Genomic DNA, 24,677 nt, shown 5'->3' on the forward strand with positions numbered 1-24,677 from the left:
AACAGACACAAATGCTCTGAAGCCTGTTTAATGTGTTTGGGAACTTCCTGAAGGTCCATGTTTAGCGTGGCGAATAGAGTGCTTGTTTATCGTGTCTGAGGTTCTGGGTTTGATATTGTAAAATTGTACACACACACACACACCACAAGAAAAAAAAAAGGCCAGTGTGATGGGAGATTAACAGAGTGGAGAGAGTGATAGTAGATGACGTCCAACATGTATTTTTATATCAACAGCCTAACCCTTAAGCCAGGCAGCTGTTGGGCAAATCCGTGTTCTGGTCTTCAAAGGGCTCACTCATAACAGGAGCTGGTTTATCACTGTCAGAAGAGGGACTGGGCCTAATCCACTCTCCTGCCTCCGGTGCCAAGGACAGGGTAGGGCACGGAGGTTTCGGTAAAGATCTGCTGACAGTACGCTTGAGAAGAGAACAGGAAGTATAGGCTTTGCTAAAGGAAGCCTGGGCGGGGTTCTCTGTTTTGGGGGGCACTTATTCTCAAGTCGCTACCATCTCCTCTAACGGAATCACAGAGATAGGAGAATGAGATGGGAGGAACCATCACGGGTTTTACCCCACAAACCTCAAGAGGGTGGGGCTTGAGAGATGGGTTGCAAGAGCTACACAAGGGCATAGGATGTAGATCAGGGACAGGCAGGGTGTTAGGAAAGCAGATAGACCTGTTAGGCTACGTACAGGTGACGTTTTACCTACAGTGGGATGGGCATTTCATTCTGCTTTTTGGAACAATTTCTTCTTTAAACACTTGTAGCCTCTAAAGGGCTTGACTAGGGGCTTCCCTTCCCTTTAGTAACCCTCTAGAAAGGGTCAGGGCCACCTAGGAACTAAGTCCTTTTGCAGTTCTTAAACGTGACCACCAGGGACCGCTGCGTACGGGAGACTGGAGGCGCGGGTTATTGAGAGGCGGAAGCCGATTGGCTGCGAGGCGCGTCGAAAGGGCGGAGCCTGGGAGTCGGGAGTTGGGGGCTGGGAGCGCGCCCCTGGGCCAAACCTAGCGGGACCATAGTCACCCCAGGCGGCTCCAGGTCTGTCATCCTAGTGTGGAGTTTCTGTCCAACCTGGCTTTACAGTGGAGTCCGGAGAGCAGCGCTGCGGCCCGGAGATCCGGACAGGGCAGTAGCTGTCACCGCCGCCGCAGGCCTGAGTTACCTGAGCAACTGCGTGTCAGGGGCCCGCCTGCGGGCGGGCGTTAGAGCTGGAGGCTGGGGTGCGCACGGCAGAGGCCGAGGCCCCATCCTTGTCGCGGGGCCGCGGTCCTGACGACCACCAGCGCAGGCAGAGTCCCCAAGAGGCCCCGCCAGTTGCGGGGGGCTCTGGCGGGCGCTCTCCAACAGGTTATTCCGGGATAAGCCGGCTCTGGGGCGGGCCCGGGCTTCGCTGGGGGCCGGGCGGCGCGGGGCGGGCCGGCGGTAGAGCACGCCCCCGCCCACTTCGGGCCCGCCCCGTGCCGCCCTCCCGCCCTCCCGCCCTCCCGGGAGCCGCTGTCCCGGGCCTGGCCCGTGCGCGTCCGCCTGCTGCACCGGGGCACCAGGAGCCGCAGAGGTACGGGACCCGGCGGGGGCGCTGACCTCGGCCTAGGAGTCTTAGGATCCCGGAGACATCCGTGTCTGCTGGGGCCTGTAGGTCGCACGCCGAAGCCCTAGCAGCTGAGGCTCACCGCTGGTCCGCGGGGCGAGGTCAGGTGCCCCCCTTCTCTCCTCTCTTCTCTCCCTCCCCCACCTTAGTGCGGGCGGGAGATTCTGCCCGCCTCCTCCCGCAGGGGTGCAGCAGGCTGCGGAGCTGACAGCGGCCCCGCAGCCACCCTGCTCAAACTCTCCGGAAGCAGATAGAGCTCAGGCCGCCGGCGCAGCCCCGGCGGACCTACAGTTGGACCGGAGACTCCGACCCTTCTGCGTCCAAACTTGGGGCACTTGACCTTCGCTTATCGGAGGAGGTAAGCCCGCAGGTGGCTGGACAGCTGCGGCGCCGCGAGGGCATCTTGCTTTGGAACCGTCGGCTGCACTCCCTGACTCTGGGATTTGCTTCTGGGATCCAAAGGTGTCTACAGCAGGCGCATGTTGACTGAGACCTACCGTCATGGATGTGTGCGCCCGTCTTGCCCTGTGGCTTCTTTGGGGGCTCCTTCTGCATCAGGGCCAGAGTCTCAGCCATAGTCACAGTGAAAAGAATACAGGAGCTAGCTCCGGGGCGACTTCTGAAGAGTCTACCGAAGCAGGTAAAGAAGGCCTTGCGGCGGGCTGGACTGGGCTGGGGGCTTGATTGACTCAAGACTGAGCGGCCCGAAGTGGGCACGTTGGAATCTCCGCACATGTGAGATACACCACAGCACTGTGTAGTCTCAGTAGTCCAAGAAGTTCTTTCGTGTCGTAGTCATGCCTAATGTTAGTATTTCCCCAGAGCAACTTTCCTTATCCCTCCTCCGGAAGGTAGTGAGAAGCCTCATGGGGACACCTTGACTTTTTAGATCAGTAAGGTTGAGGCCCCATTCAGGACTTCTTGTCTGGAAGAGTGGCCTTCTCAGATGTTAAAATTGCTTTTAGCCAGTTTTATCACTTGAGGGATAAGGGGGTGGATGGCGGTGGTGGGTTGAGGCCACTCTGGATGGGCAGGGAAGATCAGGGCAGGGCTGGGTCTGTTTTTCTACAGCTTGGTGTTCAGGTGTGCCTTTCTCTGTTCTAACCACCGTGAGAACCGTAGTCCCTCCTTTCCCTTAGGAAATCTGTCTTTTGCTTGTGCCCATGTGAAATATCAAAGCAAGTCCTTAGATGGAATCCTGTTTACCACTAGGGACTTAAATGGCCCTTTCTTGACTTCTCGGTAATAAAAAATCCTGGGACCACTTGTTGACTTAATCCGTTTCTTCTGACTGATGAGAGTAAGGATTCCATGTTATTATTTTTAATCTGTCCTTATTTTCCCTGTATACTTACAGAGCTTTGTTTATCAGTAGTAGCTTTGGCCAATACTTTTGCAGTAGAAAGGAATCTTTACAAAAATACAATTAATTCACACAAAGTTTAGAAGCTCATCAGTTCTCTTTTTCTGTTTTTCACACCCTGTCACTACAATCTGCCTGAAGGGTTGGGGGCAGAAGACTAGTTGGGGTGTTTGAGGATAGGCAAGTTCAGAGAGGGGATGTCTCAGTGGGTAGCTGCTGATACAAGTAGGTAAAGAATATAAATCATGGCGGTGAAGTCTTTTATGGATTGCATTAGTGGTAGACTTTTCATTGGGCTGCCCTCTTTCAGCCTTTTTGACTTGGTTGTCTGAAATTTTAGGTGTTTCAAGGGCTGAGTTGTAGGTGAGGCCAGGACTGGCCCTTATACAAGCATGGAGTTAGGGCTGTTGCTTTTAGGATTGGTCATTCCTGCATCTCCATAGGAAATCTCCTAGGCCTCTGAAACTTAGCTTAAATTTGTTTTCCCCCATTGGGCTATGAATGGAAAAATTGGTTGAACTGTGAAGTAACCCTGAGTAGTCTTTCTGCAGTCCCAGTGACAGACATCCTGGTTTATAATTGATAATTTATCCTCTTGTTTTCACTTCAGAATATGTGTGTATGACATAAAATCAATCTTTCTGAGAGCTGTTTGGTATGTCAGATCTAAACTAAAAGAATGCAGCTTCGAGTTTTAGGCATTAGCAAGCCTTTAGGAAGTTGACTGTAGGTCGTGTGTGTGTGTGTGTGTGTGTGTGTTTTGCCTAAGGTAGAGAAGCATTCCAGCATTCCTCAGGAATCCCTCATGATGAGTCTGTGGAGACATTCCTCATACGTCCTATCTCAGAGGACTGACTGTTTAGATTATGCCATAAAGGCCTCTCTTTTCATCTTTATTTCCTCTTAGTTCAGAAATTGGCTTTCATCGTTGTAGTAATTATATTCCAGGGAGGAAAGTCTCAGGGACTCTATGTGTTAGGAATGCCTATCGTTTTTGTGGAAATATGGGTGTCCTTCCTACCTGTATTGTTTTGGTAGCTTGTCTACTTGGGTCACTATGGAACTTTGGCTTAGGCAGGGACTTTTTTTTTCTTCAAAGAAGTGGCTTGTACCCTAGATTCTACAAAGGGTTTGGAGTGAAACTGTTGGTATAGCCAGGATTTGTGCAGAGTCTTTCCAAGCCCCCTGTGTCCACAGGACACATGAGTTTTACTTGCTGTTAAAGCTGCCCCTTCTGTACTGTTCTTTTTTCTTCCCTCCCTCTCCTCTATCCCTCTGACTCTCCCTGTCTTTCTCTTTCTTTAGACTTAGTAGCCTAGGTTGGCCTTAAACTTAAAAAGTAGCTGAAGCTGGTCTTGAAGTCTTGATCTTTCTGCCTCCACTATTCAAGGGATGGACTACAGGCCACAAGACACCATACCTGTCTTAGCTACCATTTTCTCAGCAAGATTCAACATAACTGGTAAATTTGTGTGCTCTGCACAGTTTATATTTTACAGTTACATGGCTTACTCTGCAAAGCCTTAAAATAACCCTATTAAAATGCAGGGAAAGATAATGCATCCTTATTTTTACATGTGAATAAATGCCTTGGGCTATCAAGATGGCTCAGCAAGGAAAGGTTCTGCCTGTGTATATCTGGTGACCTTGGCTCAATCCCTGGGACCAAGTAATGTGAGAATTGATCCCATAAAGTTGTCCTTTGATCTCCATATGTACATCATGGCACATGTGCTCACAAATACACATTGTGCACATGTACACACACACACACACATACTGAAAAATAGAAAGAGAGAGAGGGAGACTGAGGGACTGAGAGAGTAGGACTGGGTTCTTTGCTTTATATTTGAAACTGGTGTTCTGATCTTAAGTCCTGGACTTCTTCCATCTTCTCAGGTCCTGTCCTGTTAAAGGAGTGCTAGGTGGGGCCTAGAAAATGTTGCTCTCTTCTTGGCAGTTAGGTAGGCCCTGGTGACTTTGTGTCTGAGATCCAAGAAAAGGAGTGCTTTTTTTTTTTCCCCTCCTGGAGAGGCGTTGATAAAAGAATCGCCTCTCCCTCACATTTTGGATGTATATGCAAGCAACCTGTTACCTTTTATTCTGTCATAAGATTTGATTCTAAGGATTTTGCTAAAATCCTTATGGTGGCCAGGTATGATGGCATATGATTATAGTCCCGACACTCAAGAGGCAGAGGTAGAGGCAGGTGGATTTATGTGAGTTCTAAACCAGCCTGGTCTACACAGTAAGTTTCAGACTGTTAGGAATACATAGAGAAGATTGTCTCAAAAATGTTTATGGTACACTAAGGCTATAGCTTAGTAGTGGAGTGCTTGGTTAGTTTATTAAAGGTCCTGTGTTCCATTTCCAGCACCACATAGAAAAAGAAAGAAAGAAAGAAAGAAAGAAAGAAAGAAAGAAAGAAAGAAAAAGAAAGAAAGAAAGAAAGAAAGAAAGAAAGAAAGACAGACAGACTTAGTGACTTTTTTTGTGTTTTCTGTGCCTACAACAAACACTATTATAATCTTGACCAGGGACTGGAGAGATGACCCAGCTGTTAAGAACACTTGTTGCTTCTGCAGAGAATCTGGGTTCTGTTTTCAGTACTTACATGGTGGCTCACAACCATCCTCATCTCCAGTTCTAGGGGCTCTGCTGCCCTCTTATAACCTTTGAGAGCACCCAGCATGCACTTGGTGCACATAAATACATGCAAGTGAAACACTCATACACATAAAATAGAAATAAGTCTTAAAAAAAAAAAAAAGCAAAACAAAAGCCAAACTCTGACCATGGGGGCTGAGGTTACACTGGTAGCTCAGTTGATAGAGTACATGACTTGCATGCATGATATCCGGGATTTGATCTTCAGTTAACACCAAAACCAAACCACCTCACCCATCAACCAGATAAACAGAATTTCCTCCGAACCATGAGCTTGCAGAGCTTGCATTAGGCAGTGGATAGAACATTCCTGTCACTTTTTTGTCTTAAAAAAATACCTGAACACCCAGTTGTATTAAGTCATTTTCTCAGGAGAGATCTGTCTACGGCTGTGTTATTCTAGGCCCTACATTTTTAAAGCTGACAGCATGAATATCAGGAATCTATAGACTCTAGGGTCATTGCTTGTAGAAGCTCAAATGTTTTCTACAGATGTGTATTGAGTGAGAGACCTCAGGTCGAGTCTGGAGAGGTGGCTGCTATGATAGGTGGTTTTGAGAGTTTCTAATTAGAAACTGGCTTAGCTTGAATAAGGTTTTGGAGGATAGGTATCTATGTAGAGTGCAGGCTCTGCTCAATCAACTTCTTAGGAGTGGTCAGAAGCCAGCCAGCCCACCCAATTAGTTGCTGCTGCCTCCAAGGCTATAAATGGCCTGGCCATCTTGGTAGCTATGCTAATTTTAGCTGAGGGTGGCTCCTGGAACAGGGCTGGAGCCAAGAGCAGGTGGGTGGGGCTTGGTTGAAGCTAATACCAGGGGCTGGCAAGTGGGACACACTATCCTGGGGCAGCCAGGACATATTTACTTCCAGGCCTTAGCTTTGACAGTCACCTTTAGCTAGGTTAATTGATTCAGCAAACATTGAACAGTGCCAGCTCATGTGTTGTTTATTCAACAAGTGTTTGAGTGAGTGCTCTGGGTGATGCTGTGTCTGCGTTCTGTGGGGATTTAAGGATGAATGAAAGAGTTGTCTTCTTGCTTCATGGAAGTTATACTCTTGGTGGGGAGACTGTTAATAAGCACACAGATAAACATTGTCTTGTGAAAAGTGGAATGGAGGACAAGGCAAACAGGAAAGGGACTAGAGGCATAGTTAAAGCTGGGGCAGAATGTGATACAATAATATCAGCGATAATGATAACAATCACAGTGCAGTTCTGACTGGCCTGGAACTTGCTGTTTAGACTTAGCATCCTTGAACTTACAGAGATCCACCTGCTTCAACCTCCCAAGTGCTAGGATTAAAGGCATGCACCACTACCCCTGGCTCATTATGAACTTTTATTTCATTCAATTATTACAAGCAGCTTCTCTGATAGAGGTTATCCTTGTTTTATAGCACAGGAAATTAAATGAGAGAGGTTAAATAACTTTCCCAATATCACACAGAGAGTAAAGAAAACCAGTGCTTGACTTCAGGACACTGATTCTTTTCCTTAGCACTACTTCAGCTTGTAAGTTATCTTGGAGAAGTCATAGTGGGGATGCGTATGTGGGTGCATGCACATACATACATACATACATACATACATACATACATAAGCTATGGGAGATCCTGAGGACCACGTGACTAGCCCTACCTGGGAGAGCTGGGGGCGGCTTTACAGTTTCCCCCACAGTTTTTCTCAGACCTTGGAGATAAAAAGTGGTTGCTTAATTTAAAAGTAAAGAGATGGAGACATTAAGTAGTTCAATCTGCTTGTTTTTATATAGAAGGAAACTGATACCCAGAGAGGCATTAAATATAAATTTCATAATAGGTTATTGGTAAAGAAACTAGACTAGGATATTTGAGCCAAAGATCCTGATTCAGTTATTCAGTGTATAAGTCAGAATAATGACTGTTATTATATTATTTTATATTATTATGTTATACTGCTTGCTTCTACTGTAGAATGAACTACCCAATGAGACTGGGTCTATTTTTTTTTTTTTTTAGACAGAGTTTTATGTAACCCAGGCTGGCCTTGAGCTTACTATGTAATGAAGATAACTTTAAACTCCTGACTTTCCAGCCTCTATCTCCCAAGTGCTTGGGATTACTTGAGTTACAAGCATGTTTGTGCCACATGCCTGGATTTACTTAGGTAATATTAAATACAACATTATGAATAGATTTAACCAAGTTCAAATCCTCACAGTATAGACTGTGTAGGAAAGAAAGAGAGAGAGAGAGAGCTGTATAGCCTATACTAACCTAAGGTGACCCAGGAGGGTTGAAAGAAAGGGTGTTCTGGCTGTGTGGGTAACCAGTGTGAACTCTGGGATCTCACTGCTGGGGGGTTTGGTAATTACACAGGTGCTTCCTTGTTGGCTAGCTGCTTCATGTGAGCACCTATAGATAGGAAGAATGCAGTCATGTGTGACCTAGTGCTAGTTCTCATAATTACCGCAATTTTAAAGTAATTATGAATATAAAATACTATTTTTAGTTATTTGTAACAGTGTAATGCGATGTGAGAATATCCATGATTTTGGTTGGTGACAAAAATTATAGGTACTGTTATTATTGTGGTTGATTCCATATATATTACATATACACATATATTTAAAAGAAATACTAACTTGCAGTAAGAGAATATTGAAAATGATAATGTAGGCTGAGTGTGGTGATGTATGCCTATGATCCCAGACGTTTAGGAGACAGAGGCAAGATGATCATCAAAAGTTTGAGGCCATGGGCTAGAGAGATGACTCAGCAGTTAAGGGTATATGCTGTTGTGTTAAGGACCAGAGTCTGCTTCCTAGCACCCATATCAGGTGCCTCACAACTCCCTCTAACTCCAGACTGAGGGGATCCATTGCCTCTGGACAACTCATACTCATATCCTGTATTCATCTCTACGTATTCATACATACGCACACATACACATGATTAAAAATAAATCTTAAAAAAAGTTGGAGTCTTGCCTTGTTTTCAAAATGAATTCTCTACCACACATGGTGTGTTAGGCCAGAAAGAATGAGGCCTCCTTGAAGGCAGTGGTTTCCTGGGTCTTCAGAGAACTTGGGCTCTAAGTCCTGTATGGAGCCTTTGGTTTCCTGATAGTAGCCTTCGAGACACATTGCAGAGTGGCCTCATGAGCATGTTGTACATTTCTATCTGTGGGCAATGATTCTCAGGAAACCCAGCAGCGCTGGCTGTCAGGCTCTTGGGGAGAAAAAAAGATACCAAACTTAGCTTACTATGGGTTTGTTTTTTTGTTATTGTTTATAAAAAATATGAAACCCTAAGATAACAAAATATAAAATATTCATAAAATATGCACGCAAAAATAAACTAGTAACAATACAGAGTTTTCTTTATTAAGTCAAGGGCACTTTGTATGCCTTTCTGATCTAGACATAGACATATATATATATATATATATATATATATATATATATATATATATATATNATATATATATATATATATATATATATATATATATATATATATATATATATATTTTCTCCCCTGGGATCTTTGTAAAGGAATATAGGAATGGTTGTACTTTATTGTTTTTATTATGCTAAGCCTACCAACTGTTGAGTTTGTTGGAAAAGCTGGTAATCAGGGACTGTTTGCATGAGATCATATATCTTTCGAATATCTTATGTTTGGGCCTTTTCTCAACTTTTAGAGGTAGTACTGTTTACTCAAGGCACTTTGTATTAAGTTTTATTTAAATTCAGGTCCCTTCTTAATCTTTTATTTACCCTCATTTTTGCTATTTTCAAGAAGAATTTGTAGCTGACAATTTGCTTTCTAGAGCATATAGCTAAAAAGGATAGTTTCAAAAACAATAACTGGAAGTCTGTGCTCATGGTTTAACCAAAACGTTACTCATTGGTGAGCTCCAAAGTGTGTGGATTCCTGCCAGTCTGGTCCTCAGACCCTCTGGCTGCTGTGGTCTTGCTATAGTTACATTGTTGAAGGTGTTTGAATAGTGTAGCCATTCATCACAAAACTGTCCTGGGGTTAGCTCAGTTGTTAGAGTGCTTGCCTAGCACACACGAGGCCCTGGGTTTAATATCTAGCACTGCAAAATTGGTCACGGTGGCTCATATCTGTCATCCCAGAACTCAGAAAGTAGACACGGGTCATCTTTACCTACGTAAGGACTTTGAAACTAGGTTGGGATAAATGAGGCAACAATTACAGTTCTTAGCACAAGCCTTGGTTATGTGACATACTGTATGTATTATAAGGTCTGTGCATTTGAATTAGGTTTAGGTAAGTAGTTTGGATTCTACTGCAGTTTGCTAGGTACTTGAATGTTGAAAAATATTTTCCTTGGAGTGGGTTGCTTAAAGAAATAAGCACCCACTTATTTGGAAAGCTCAGTCTTTTAGAATTTCATATTCACTACAGATCGTTGATAAATAAGTCTTGTATTTGTTTTTAAAAGTAAAATAAAAGGCTGATGAAATTGATTGTTCAGTGGGTAAAAGCTCTCGCTACACCAGCCTGATGACCTGAGTTCAGTCCCTGGTATTTACCACGGAAAGAAGGACTAAACTGAATCCTGAAGTTGTCCTCTTGACCTCCACATGAACACTATAATAGCTACACCTGTGCATGTACACACACACACATACACACACAAACACACAGAGTTACAGTTGCACTAATACAATAAAAAGTGAAAATAATCAGTTTGGGACCAATAAACTTATTTTACTTGTAAGAAGTATTGACTAATTAATTTACTATGTGTGTGTTGGGAAAGGTGGTGCATGTATCTGAGGTTAGAGGACAACTTCCAGTAATAAATTCTCTCCTTCCTCAAGCGGTGTCTTTTTTTTTTTTTTTTTTTTGCCTTTTGTCAACTGGACGCAAGCTAGAGTCATCTGGGAAGAGGAACCTTAATTGAGAAAATACCTCTATTAGATTGCTTATAGATAAGTCTGTGCTGCATTTTATTGATGTGGGAGGGCCCAGATCACTTTGGGAGATGCCATCTCTGGGCAAGAGGTCCTGGGTTGTAGAAGAAACCAGGCTAAACAATTCATGAAGAACAAGCTAGTAAGCCTTGTTCTTCCATGGTCTTTGCCTCCGTTCCTGCCTTGGCTTTTCCTTGATGGACTCTAACCAGTAAGCCACATAAACCCTTTCCTCCCCAGGTTGCTTTGTCATAGCAATAGAAGCAACCTAAGACATATAGATTCCAGGGGTCAAACTCAGGGTTGCCAGGTACATGTGTCTTTTATTGGCTGAGCCTTCTGGACAGTCCATATGTATAACATTTTAAAGAGACAAAACTATCATAATTACAAGTTCTAAAAGAAAACAGGTAAGAGTGTCTTAGATATCTAGAATATACAAGGCCCTTGGTTTGATTCCCAGCATTGGGAAAGGAAAAGAAATAAGAGTGAAGAGTGGCCGGGTGGTGGTGGCACAGTCCTTTAATCTCAGCACACAGGAGGCAGAAGCAGGCAGATCTCTGTGAGTTGGAGGTCAGCCTGGCCTACAGAGTGAGTTCCAGGACAGCCAGGAGCTACACAGAGAAACCCTGTCTCAAAAAACCAAGGGGTGGGAGACAAAGAGCAAAGAGTGGTAAGGAAAAAATAATTCCACAAAGGACTCTGCTGAGAGGAGGCAGAGTGGCAAATGAGGGATAGAGCTAAATAGATGCCTAGACAAAGTGGGATGATTGAGTTTGGTTTTCAAAAATGTCAGAGTTGGCCATATCACAAAATTAGGTGTTTAGGGGCCTGGCACCTTTCTTTACTAGCTGTTTAGAAGTGGTTAGTGAAGAGGTTGTCATTTCTCTTTGTCTCGGATCTTTTATTTGTCCTAAAAGTCGAGAACTTTGGAGTGTGGTAAGCTACAGCATGATGTGAGCTACTTGGGTTCTCTCAGTTTATGTGGACCCTGAAAACTTCATTGAGACTCTGTGAGTATCTCTAAGGGTAGTTGCATCTGCTGTCTTTCTTTTTATGAGACAGGGTTTCTCTGTGTAGCCCTGGCTGTCCTGGAACTCACTCTGTAGACCAAGCTGGCCTCGAACTCAGAGACTCAGAGATCCACCTGTCTCTGCCTTCCAAGTGCTGGGTCAAAGGCATGCGCCAACACTGCCCAGCATCTGCTGTCTTTCTTGAAATGTAGATTCTGGGTGCAATGGAATCAAGCTTTTATTTTAGGTTTACTTTTGCGTTGAGAAAATGGTTAATAAAATATGGTCGACAGTATTTGACTTTCTATTTAGCTTGAACTCTTCCTTTTTTCTGGCTATAACCACTTTCTTAGGGCCACCTGCAGTCTTGAAATAGTTGGGCAAATGGGCTTGGTCTTCAATTGTATTGGTTATTTATTGATGTATATAGCAAATCATGACAAAATTTCAAGGCTTAAAATAAGCATTTTTATCTCTTTGTTTCTGCAGCTCAGGAATCTGGGTATAGTTTAACCTGGTCATGGGTTGTGGCCTTTCTTGAGGTTACAGTAAAGCAGTTGACTAAGGCTAAAGGCACAGATAGGGCAAGAGTGTGTACTTTTAAGCTAATTTACATTGCTTTTGGCAGGCTTTGGTTTCTTGTCACATGGGCTTCTCTATTGAGGACACGAGAGTTGGCTTCCTTCTCCCAGAATAAGTGATGAGAGGAGGGGATTCGGGACGATACCCAGGATAAAAGGCTCAGTCTTTTTATTGTCTAGCTATAGAATTGTTATGCTATCACTTCTTCCATAATTGTTAGGAGAAAGTCACTAAGCTCAGCCCATATTCACTGATGGATCACACAGAATGTGAAGATCAGAAAGTCAGGGATCACTGGAGCCATCTTTAGGCGTGCCTCTGGTGACACTCAAGAGCCATGCTCTTGGGAACAGTGCTTTCCAGGTGCTATAGCCTTTTGGATCTTCCTTCACTTCTTTTGTTTATCTCCTAGAATCTGTCTATCTATATGTCTGTCTTTCTTTTTTGACACAGGATCTAGTATGGTATAGCTCAGGATGGCTTTGAACTCCCAATCTTCCTGTGCCTACCTCCAAAATTCGGGATTATATAGACCTTTGCCTCTTTGCCCTGAACTTCCTAGAGTCTTTTTTTCTTTTTCTTTAAAAGTAGGGTTTCACTATATAGTTCTGGTTGTCCTGGAACTCGCCAGGTCTATAGTAGACCAGACTGGTCTCAAACTCACATAAATTCCATTGCCTCTGTCGCTCATGTAGAGGTCAGAGGAAAACTTTCAGAAGAAATTTCTGCTAGGGTTTTGGAGACTAAACTTGGGCCATTAGGCTGACATGGCAACTGCTTTTAATCTGCTGAGCCATCTTCCTGGCCTTTCCTCCTAGGAACTTAGAGCCTTTTGTATTGCTCTGGTATCATGTTTTTGGTTCATGATGACTTCTTTGCTTTGACATGGTGCTTCCCTTTCTCCTTGCTCTCCTCGCCCAGTCCTAACTAGGCTCTGGTCCTGTTTCCCAACAACTTCTTGATATTGGCATTGGAGTCTTCACTACTGCAACTTGGCGTCTAGACATAAATGTACAGGAGGATTAAAGTAACTTTTATACATTAACAGATGAAAACCTTAACTCTGGGTTGGGTGTGAAGGTAGAGGTAAGCAGATCTCTGTGAGTCTGAGTCCAGCCTTGTCTACAAAGAAAGTTCACACAAACTAGGACTACATTGTGTGAACCTGTCTTAAAAAGAAAAGAAGGGTGAAAAAATTACTCTGCCTTTTTGGCCATGGGCATTAGGTACTGGGATTTAACATCCTAGTGTGTCCATGACTGGAAGAAGTTTTAGGTAGCATCTTTTATACATGTCTTATTTTACATATGAGAAGAATAAACAAGTTTGCCCAGTATATTGCTGAGCCAGAGATAATAGCTGGTGTTCTTTAATTATCACTAAGTGTCGTTCCTACTTTGTGGGGGAGCCTCCCTACTATATCATAGATGTTTCCATGTGAAGTCTTCAGGACCCAAGCACAGATGTCCAACTTGTGCTTCTTAGGTCCTACCCAGCTGGAAAGCATTGATGTAAGGTTCAGAAAAGTAAGCCCAGCAGTATGCGTTGCAAGTGGTGACTGATATCTGTGCTCTGTACCACCCTCTTGGTAGTTCAGTTCAGAGAAACAAAAGAGCTCTGTCCAGGCATATAGAATAGACTTCTAAAGGAGGTGGGTCAGAGCCTTATGCCACATGTAGCACCATTGTTTGACTCTATGGGTTGTACTATGGATTTGAAGCGTCTACAGACAGGGATGATATCTTAAGCCTGTAGGGTTACTTGTGGTCACCTGAAAAGTCCCAAGGAGAAACTTGGTAGTCTCTGAGAATCTAACAGACTCCTTCCTGTTAGTACACTGGCTAGGGCAGATGAGAGTTCATTAGGGGATACTATGGTTCTGTCATGTTTTTCAGAGTGGAGTACATTTGTTTTGAATGAGAGAATATGAAAGGAAAAGCCTGAAATGAGCCAACAGGAATAGAACTTTGTTTTCTGCTGGGGAGCTTAGAATAGAGAAGGTGCAGGGCTACAGAGTCTCTGTTGGACTCGGGTTCTAGCTGCAGAGCGCTTCATTCACTTTCTCTCTGCTCCATTCACTGCACTCTTAGCATATTTCTTTGTCTTGATCTACCAAACATGCTGTTGTTGTTGTTATTATCGTTATCATTATGTTTTTTGAGATAGGGTCTCACTCTATAGCTCTTGGTGTCCTGGACCTTGCCGTGTAGACCAGGCTGGCCTCAAACACATAGATGGGGAGATCCACTTGCCTCTGCCTCTCAGATGCTGGAATTAAAGGTGTATGCCACCACATCCAGCCATGCTAGTTACTGCTCCTGTTTTAACTTTTTATGTAAAAATCCTTAACTTCCAGAATGTTCTCCCCCATCTCATATTCTTATTCACTTTCTCAGTCCTTGGTGCTGGCCATGACATACATCTCATCTCTGACCAGAGTCTTGTAACATTTACTATCTCCAGTACAGTGTGTGCACTTTGTACTTTGTTTATTCTTTTTCATTGAAAGACACCATTGTGTGGTGTCAGGAGCACTAGAGCCAGGCACAGTAGTGAAAGACTGCAAGACCTGGCAGGGAGGAGGAGGATAAGGAGTTCAAGGCCAGCCTAAGTTTTATGAGATCCTTAAAACAAAACAAATATTGATACAAGTTGTCACCTTTCTGACAATATGATTTTAGCTATAGTACCTTTTGATTGAAATTGAAAAATGGACTTAAGGACTGGGCAATGTTGGTGTATGCCTTTAATTCCAGCACTCAAGAGGCAGAGGCAGGAGGTTCTCTGTGAGTTTGAGGCAAGCCTGATCTTCAGAGAGACTTCCAGGACAACCAGAGCTGTATGGAGAAACCCTTTCTTAAAAAAAAAAAATCGAGAGGATTTAAGAGAGAGTTATTATATAAGAAGGGTTTTAAAATAAATTTTAAAATCTACTTGTTAAAATCTTCTTGTTTATATATTTTCATGTCTTTTGAGGGCAAGGGTTTGACTTGTTGACCATAGTATGTAAAAGTATCTAGCTTACTCCTGTGTCTGTCACAGTGCTGGTCAGAGAGCATGTGTTTAATAGATACTTGTTGAATAAACCAATGAGCATATAATACTGAATTAATCCTTGGACTGGGTAGTGAGAGCACCAAGTAAATCAATATTGGTTTATACAAAGATTTAGGTAAGTATGCATTGGGATTAGAGGTTAGCTTTACATGGTTGGTGTCCTGTGGGTTTTGTGGGCACCATTTTTCTGCCTGGCCAAGAGCTTCATTTTTATTTCTTGAGCACCCAATGAAGCTGTGCCAGTGACAGTTTCAGTCCTACTCTGTGGGGAATATTTTGCCAGTGTCTCTGGTTGGCAGTTTTTGTTTGGAACTGTCATGACTACCTTGATCAAGTGGCTGCAATAGGAATGGAGGAAGGCTAGGCCAGGAAGGACATGACCCTGTGAACAAGGCTTCCTTGGTTCCTGATGCTCTCTCTGTCTTAGTTCTACAGTCTACGTGGGTTTATTTCATGTCAGACATGAGACAGCCAGAGAAACAAAACAAACTTTTAATGGCTTTTCTTAGCAGTTGTGGGATGGAAAAGGGAACCTTTTATGGTCTGCACTGCTGAGCTAGTTGTGTAGTACGGAGATGGGATAGGCCTTTGTTGATTGCCTTTAAAATGTTATCTGTGGTGCTGAGAACTCCTTGGCCCTTTCCTCCAAGGCACTGGAGAGGCGTCTTTCTGAACCTGTTAGATGATTTCAAAAGAAGACAGCTCATTGTGTTGTCAGCATGGCCCAACAAGAACAGACCTGCCTTTTCTCTCTGTTAGCCGTATTTCCAGAGTTCCTGGCTGTCTTGTGTTGTGCTCTGGTCTAGGTAGTGACCAGAAATCTCACTGGCGGGCAGGCAGGCAGGCAGGCAGGCTTCCAAATCTCACGTGTCTCTAGTTTTCAAAGTGTGATTCAGTAGCTCTGTACTTGTTTGGCCTCTCTGGGTTATCTCAGGCCTCTCAAGAAGCTCTCAGAACTCTCACCACCACAGTGTACGTTAAACAAATGTGCCCGTGTTTGCCAAGTTCTAAAATATACCAGCCAGGGAAGAGGGATGCCTGTGTGTCTATCTATCTCTCCTTAGCTTAGAAAGAAACATGTGCCTCATGTTTGTGTGTTGTTTTATGAATTTGGAGGTCAAATTTGCAGTGGTCTTGTTTAAGAAACTTGTGCCGACTAGGGTAAAGGCCACTGAAACTCATACTTCATATCTCTAAAGAGATAAGTATGTAATTAACACAACTCATTGATAAGAATGATGATGATAGCTAGGTTTTGTTGAGCTTCTGGGTAGATTCTTTACAACTATATAACAACCTTTATAGGTATATATTGTTCACTATGTATCTGAGAACTTAAGGTAATTTTCTCAAGAAGACTAAATGGGGATTTGAATTGAGCTTTATCTGATCTCAAGACCAAAAGTAATTCTATTTTTGTTTAATAACTCCTGTGAAGGGAAAGAAACTGCTATCCGGATTTTAAGAAAGTAAGCATTTTGACTAGAAACAGTATAACTGTTAGTGGCATTAGTTTATTCTGCCACTGAAGTGGCCTGAAAGAAGCTAAAATTAGGAGTTTGGGGGTTGGAGAGAGAGGAAGGGTGACTGTTTTACTTATGAATTTTGAGTGGGTAGTATCACTTGGTGAAGTGTTTAGCTACTGTTTTATATTTAGTTTGTATCTTCCAAAAGTAGCATTCTGGTTGGATTGTTCTAGATATAAGACTTAGGATGGTGGCTGGAGATATATATATATATATATATATATATATATATATATATATACACACACACACACACACATATACACACACACACACATAGTGTCTTTACTTCAGTTAATATTTAACATATCATCATATATGACAGTTGTGTCCAGTAGACATATTCAGAATAATAGTATATTTTATTTTATTAAATAAAGGTTCTATTATAGCCCAGGATAGCGTCAAACTCAATATGTAGCTCTCTTGATCTCTTTTGCCTCTCTCTCTCAAGTGCTGGGATTACAGGTGTTTGTTTGCTTCCACTCCCTGTTTATTTGGTATGAGGTTGGAACCCAGTGTGTGCTGAACAAACAAGCACTTTATCAACTGAGCTACCTATTCTATATTAGTAAGGAAGATACTTTTATATTGTATTATTTTTATTATGTCATGTGTATATGTGCAGGTGTGTGTTTGTGTGTGTGTTGGCCGGAGTACAGCCTTGGAAGTTGTTCTTCAGGTGTTGTCCACCAAACTTTTGAGACAGGACTTCTCACTGCCCTGGACCTCACCAACTAGGCTAAGCTGGTTAGTCAGCAAGCTCCGGGATCATCCTGCCTTTACTACCCTAGTGTATTACAAATGCGTGCTATCGTGCCTTACCTTACTCTAAAAAATAAATTACATTTTATTTATTTTGTGCACATGCATGTATGTGTGTGGGCATATTTATGTGTTGTGATCAGAGGACAATTTACAGGAATATATTCTTGCTCTTTTACTATTGTGGATCACAGAGATAGAAAAAGGTCGTCAGGTTTGGAGGCAGATGGCTTTGCCTGATGAGCTGTCTGCTGGGTGATGCCTGGCCTTTTTTGTTGTTGTTAGATTTGTTTTTGTTTTTATTTAAATTTTAAAAGATTTATTTATTTTATTATTTTATACGTATGAGTGTCTGAATGTTTTGCTTGCATGCATATATGTGTGTATCATGTGCAGGTCAGGTGAGGTCAGAAGAGGACATTGGGTCCCCTGAGACTGAAGTTGCAGAAGGCTATGAGTCACCATGTGGGTGCTGGAAACTTAACCTAGTCCTCTGCAACAACAACAAACACTCTTAGCCACTGAGCCAGCTCTTCAACCCTACTTTTATTTTTTGTGGTAGTGTCTCACTATGTATCACTGGTTGGCCAGGAACTCACTAAGTAGACTAGGCTGGCCTAAGATTAGAGATGTGCCTGCACCAGTGTTCTGGGATTAGAGACATGCCATCAATCTGCCTTGTTTTTATTTTTTTCTGTTTTTTTTTGTTTGTTTTGTTTTGTTTTGTTTTGAGACAGGGTTTCTCTCTGTATCAGCCCTGGCTGTCCTGGAACTCACTCTGTAGACCAGGCTGTTCTGGAACTCAGAGATCTACCTGCTTCTACCTCCCAAGTGCTGGGATTAAAGGTGTGGACCACTGTGCCCTGCTAGCTTTTAATTTTTTAAATTATGTGTATGTGTGTGTCTGTATAAGTGGAGATGCCTCTGGAGAAGAAAGTGCCAGATACCATTGAGCTGGAGTTATAGGTGGTGGTAGTGAGCCTCCAGTGTAGGTGCTAGGAACTGAACTGAGTCTTCTGAAAAACAGTAAACACTCTTAAATGCTACACTGAGCTGAGCTATCTCTTTAGTCTCTGGCTCAACACAGAAACAAGACAACCAACCAGACAAAACACATAGCTTCTGGATGTCAGAGTCCTGGTACTCTCAAGTCAAATTCTCCCCACCCCACACGATCTTTAAGTTTTCACTACAGCTCTCTCATTGTGCAAGGCACTGCTTCACTGATGTGTGATAAGTATTATTAGTCCTGTTTGAAGGAAGAAGGAATCACCTGCACCTAGCAAGACTAGAGAAGCTTTGTGGAAGAAGTAGCAGCTTAGTGAGTCTTCTGGTACCAAAGGCAGAAATATAAGGAAGGTCAAGGGAAGCATTCCAGTTAGAGGCAATGTCATGAATAAAGGTATGGAGAGAGAAAAACTGGGAGTTTGCAAGACAGTGGTGCAGATTGGGTGTGGTAGCCATGCAGGAAAGTGCTATAAAGTGAAGTACAAAAAGTTCATTGAAGAAAGGTCATGAAGGGCTCCAGATGTCAGGCTAAAGAGTTTAGTCCAATGCTTCGCAACCTGTGGGTCAGATGGCACATTAGATATCCTGCATAGTAGATATTTTCATTACGATTCATAACAGTAGCAGTTATGAACAGTTATATTTATGAAGTAACAATGAAAATAATTTTATGGTTGGGGGTTACCATACCATAAGGAACTGTATTAAAGGGCTGCAGCATTAGGAAGGTTGAGACACACTGGTTTAATTTAGACTTTATTCTTAGGCAGTGAGAGAAGTCCTTGTGGGTTTTGAGCAGGGAAATGACAGGACCCAAGTGGTTATTTAGGAAGATTAAATTGAATCAAATGTTTACAAAATGTTGTTGGGAAAAAGAAAGTTTAGAAAGGGGACTTGGGAACTGTTTATGAGAACAGGAGATTAGAGTCTGTGTGGAGGCAGAATAGGTGGATTTAGCGATAGTCAGAAGAGTCGAAGCCACACTAGTGTTTTGAGTTCAGTAAGGAGACGGATCAATCATGCCATGGCAGCCAAGAGTGCCAAGTGGTGGGGCAGCTGACCTTATTTGAAATGCTGGGCAAGGGGCCATACTCCACAGTGTTCCTGGAATCACTTTTTGCTATTAAATTTGCTAACAAAAGCTGAGCCTTTGCTCTAGGAATACCAGAAAGGGTCATGGGGGTAGACAGTCCTGAATTCAGGCCCATGCCTTGCCAGTTTCTATTTTTTGATTGTTTTTGAGATAGATCCTCATCAGCACTAACTGGCCTCAAACTCATTATGTAGTATAGACTGGCTTTGGACTCTCTCCTGATTCTCCTGCCTCTACCTTCCAAATGCTTGGATTTTAAGAATGAACTACCATGCTTAGCAAAAAGGTTGAAAGAGCTTGGGTCTCCCTTCCCTTCTCCCCTCTTTTTGTTTCTTTTCTCATTATGTAGCCCTGACTAGCCTGCAACTTAATATGTAGACCAGGATGGCTCTGAATTCACCAAGATCTACCTACCTCCCAAGTGCTGAGATTAAAGGCATATGCCACCATGTCTCACCTTACTTTTTCTCTCCATTTCACTGTCTGAAAATGTCTCATTATGTAGCTCAAGGCTAACCTCAAACTCATGATCTTCTTGCCTTAGCTTCTTGGTGCTAGAAACTATACACCTGGCTGCTTCTCTTTTCCCCATTCCCTTTCTTTTGTTCTTTCATTCATTTGTTCATTTGTTATTTTTGTTTCAGCATCTCACTCTGTAGCCCAACCTGGCCTGGAACTCAACATGTTGGCTGGACTGGCCTGGTACTCTTAGCAGTCTGTCAGCCTCAGCCTCTCAAGTGCTGAGATTATAGCCATAAGCCAACACAATCTCTCTCTCTCTCTCTCTCTCTCTCTCTCTCTCTCTCTCTCTCTCTCTCTCTCTCCTTGGTTTCTCTCTGTAGTTCTGGCTGTCCTGGTACTCAGTCTGTAGACTAGGCTGGCCTCAAACTCAGGAGTCCATCTGCTTCTGACTCCTGAGTTCTGAGATTAAAGGATGCAGCATTAAACCCCTGTCTATAAACAAATTTTAATTGACAGCAGGAGAATGACTGACTGTATTACACTGACATTACAGCTGGTCCAGTTGTAGAGGAGAGGACTTCAGTGCTGTAAGTGAACCCAGTGTGGAAACTGAGAACTAAACTCAGGCCTCTCTGAAAGCAGTGTATAATCTAACCACTGAGAAAATCTCTACAGGCCTACAAAATATTTTAATTAACTTGATAAATATAGAGTCTTATTGTATCCTAAGCTTTCCTCAACTCACTGTGTAGCTGAGGATGACTTTGAACTTGGGATCCTCCTGTCTCTATTTTAGTGTTGGGATTCTTGGCATGTACTAGCACAGTTGGTTTTGCTTTGTCTGTTTTTTGTTTTCTTTTGGTTTTGGGATTGAACCCAGGGCCTTATATATGCTAGACAGGCACTCTACCACTGCATTTATATCCTTAGCCCTCTTTTGAGTTTTAAAATCACTTCTTTTTCTGAGGATCTTCCTTCCCTCCCTCCCTCCTTTAAATATAAGCACCGGGCCAATGAGATGGCTCCGCAGGAAAGCGCTTACTGTGCAAGCTTGAGGACCTTAGTTCCGATCCACATGAAAGTGGAAGGAAATAACCACCTCCACAGAGTTGTCCTCTGACCTCTGCACAGGCTCCAACACACTCAACACATAGACACACTCACAAACAAAAAGTAAAAGCATGTACGACCTTTAATCCCAGCACCTAGGAGGCAGAGGCAGTGGAACTCTGTGAGTTCAAGGCCAGCCTGGTCTACATAGTGAGTTCCAGGACAGCCAGGGCTACACAGAGAGACTATGTTTTTTTTTTTTTTTTTTTAAAGATTTGTTTATTTTATGTATGTGAGTACTCCGTGGCTTCCTTCAGACCCACTAGAAGAGGGCATTGCATCCCATTACAGATTTCGAGCTACCATGTGGTTGCTGGGAATTGAACTCAGGACCTCTGCAAGAGCAATCAGTGCTCTTAACCGCTGAGCCATCTCTCCAGCTCAAGAGACTGTCTTAAACAAACAAATAAACACACACACACACACACACACACACGCGAGCGCGTGAGTGCAAGTACATATATTTTTAAAATAGTAAGATCCATAAATTAATATAAATATTTAAAAATGCAAGTATTATTGTGATGAAGTTACTCTTGAACTGAGGGATCAAAACTTTGGCTTCCTTGCATTCTAGCATGAATTAGGTTGGGATATAGTTTTTATGAGAATGGGTTATAGTAGGACTCTGGGTTTGGGGAGAACAGTTCTGTTAGCTAAGTTTACCTGTACATGATGGGTGTCAGAATCACAGGATATACTAGATACTACTGTCTGTCTGGTAGCTTGTACACAGCTGTTTTTCTGAGTTGAACATTTGAGCTATACTCTCAGAAAGAACTTGCAAGTTGGTGAGTCTGATTCCCCAAAGAATTCAGTGATGAAAATTAGGGCACTTGAATAGATCTAATTGGCAGAACTCTGTGAAGGGCAGAGGGGTTCCCTGGGGGCCTTTTAAATCTCCTATGGTTATAGACTTTTAAGGTTGAACTAATTAAAATACATTGGCAGCTGCACTCAATACTTCCCTTGCACTAGGTTTTGTCTCAGCCGCCTGGAGCTCTAGCAGTTGCCATAAGACTGCCTTTCTTGAGGAACAGAGGAGTGGGCTTCCATTTCTTCATGTACTAAATATTACGATGTATCATTTGACCAGTATAGGCTGAAAGACATCTGGTAGTAGAATGAAATGTGTGCTGAGACTTGGATATGTCCTAGATTTGCTATTTTCGGACTCCTAAGATACCCCTGAGGTTGATTTCTTATCTTGTTTTGTCTCTTCCCAACACCGATGTCTTTATTCTGTTAGTTGGCATGTAATTTCTCTTACCCTGGGGTAGCATTCCCTGATGTGTGTTCTGTTCTAACTAAAAAAGGGGATGAGGAAAGATTTAGTCCTACCATGTGCCAGATCAGGTAGGTTTTATACAACTAATTTTTGAGGTGTACTTTGCGATGCCTGTGTTACAGGCGAGGAAATGGATTCAGAGGAGAAGTGTTGTGGGAAATATTAAGTAAAATAATAACCCACCAACTCTCAGTGGAACAAGACCACGCTCCTGCGCTCCTGCCGCAGTGCCCGGTGATCTCACTAACTTTCTTGGCCCACCAACTCTGGGGCCCCTGGTGTCCACAGTGCTCCCACCCGGCCATCTCTCAGATGCCCCTACCCTCAGAGATACCCTCGCTTCCACTCTGTGCCCCACACACCCCACGATCAGCCATCTCAACACCCAATTACCTGGTAGAAACGAGACTTTTAAAGCTTAATTATCCAATCAGATTTATATAACGATAAGAACACAATTTACAAGATGCCAATACAATAATTTCAGAGCCAATTGATAGTGATAAAAGCTTTACCCAATTATTCTAACCTTGTGAAAATCTTAGCTACTTGTCGCTGTTTAAAACCACAAGGGATCAGGATCTTTTTCCTGTCCGTCTGCCCCCATGTTGGCTTCTCCCCCTTCTCCTCATAATACCTCTCTGTCTCTCCCAACTCCTAGCTCTGCCTCCCTTTTCCTGTCCAATTACAGGCCTGCCACTGCCCTAATGTGATTGGACAGAGAAGAACTTATCTGATGGTCATTACAGCTTGTTATCAATTAAATCAGAATTGAGATATCGCTTAGACGTCTGGTTACTTTCCTCAGGTTGCATAAATGGCATCATGCTTTACTGTTGCCCTGTAGTCAGTTGCTCAGGTTGCTCTTGAACTCCTAGGCTCAATGACTCTCATCTCTCAGCCTCCCAAGTAGCTAGGACTGCATGCTTACCACCGTGCTTGTCTTCATATCCTTCTACCCTTCTAAGCTTCTTGGCTAAGTTCTCACTTTCAGGTAGTCGTCTCCAGTTTCTAAAGTTAAGAACCGATTCCTCTGCTTTCCTTATCTTACTGCTCCTATTCCTTCATCACTTCCGTCATGTTATTTTTCTTGGTGTTTGGCTTTAAAGATTGATTTATTTATTTTATGTATGTGAATACACTGTAGCTGTACAGATGGTTGTGAACCTTCATGTGGTTGGGGTTCACTCCAGCCCCGCTCGCTCAGCTCGCTCAGTCCCTTTCCTGCTCTGGCCCAGGGAGTTATTTATTATTATACATAAGTACACTGTAGCTGACTTCAGTGTTACCAGAAGAGGCACCAGAAGAGAGCATCAGATCTCATTATGGGTGGTTGTGAGCCAGCATGTGGTTGCTGGGATTTGAACTCAGGACCTTTGGAAGAGCAATCAGTGTGCTGTTTTATACTGGGTGCACTGCACTCTTACCCTCTGAGCCATCTCGCCAGGCTCGGTGTTTGACTTTAAAGTTGCCTTTGGAACCAGTAGAACTAGGTTTAGTGGTGTATGAGTAGAAAAATATAATCAAACTTTAGTAGCTGGAATATGTCTGCTGACTGTGGTGTTTGTTGCTTTTATTTACTTACATATTTTTTTTTTACAAAGGCATATTGTGTTATTTACCCAGCATTTGGGACATATACTTTCTGTAACATTTGCCCTCTGAAATGCATCACTTCACACAATAAATGGGCTTTCCTGGAAGAGGAAAGCTTGTGTAACGTCATTTTTAAAATAAGTTGAATTTTCTTTCTCAATGACTGGAAAAATAATTATAAAAGTATTTATTTTGCATTTTTAAATACAAATAGGTTATATGCTTTTCAAAAAAGGTTTATTTATGTGTAAGGTGTGTGTGTGTGTATGTGTGTGTACACATGAGTCCATATGTCCTCAGGGGCCAGTGGTATCAACTTTTATGGAGCCGGAGTTACAGATGGTTAGGAACTTCTTGAAGTGGGTGCTGGGAACTGAATTCTGGTCCTTTGAAAGAGCAGCAAGTGCTCTTAATTGCTGAGCCATTTCTCCAGCTCCCATCTCCAGTTTTGAGACAGAGTTTTGTCTATTTCCTGGCTAGATTGGAACTCACTACATAGTCCAAGCTAGTGTGGAACTCAGATCTGTCCACCTCTGCAAAGTGCTGAGATTAAAGGTGTGTGCCACCACTCCCCAAATAATGTGCTTTATTTTACCATGAGAAGTTTGTTCCTTTGGGAACAGAG

The 24,677-nt window shown here is 42.9% G+C and overlaps 1 protein-coding gene across 5 annotated transcripts in view; it reads left to right on the forward strand.

The window, feature by feature from the left end:
- The first annotated feature begins 1,486 nt into the window (after positions 1-1,486).
- Stim1 (stromal interaction molecule 1) overlaps positions 1,487-24,677 on the forward strand; it is a 167,165-nt gene continuing 143,974 nt past the window's right edge. For 3 of the 5 annotated variants that reach the window (XM_021166502.2, XM_029479366.1, XM_029479365.1), the window contains exon 1: positions 1,496-2,234. In XM_021166502.2, the coding sequence (XP_021022161.1) occupies positions 2,096-2,234 (139 nt within the window). In that variant the 5' untranslated portion in view covers positions 1,496-2,095. Of the gene's footprint in view, positions 2,235-24,677 lie in introns of all 5 variants that reach the window. The other 2 variants (XM_021166503.2, XM_021166505.1) reach the window with 2 other exon arrangements.

The sequence above is a fragment of the Mus caroli genome, chromosome 7, assembly GCF_900094665.2.
Source record: "Mus caroli chromosome 7, CAROLI_EIJ_v1.1, whole genome shotgun sequence".
NCBI lineage: Eukaryota > Metazoa > Chordata > Mammalia > Rodentia > Muridae > Mus > Mus caroli.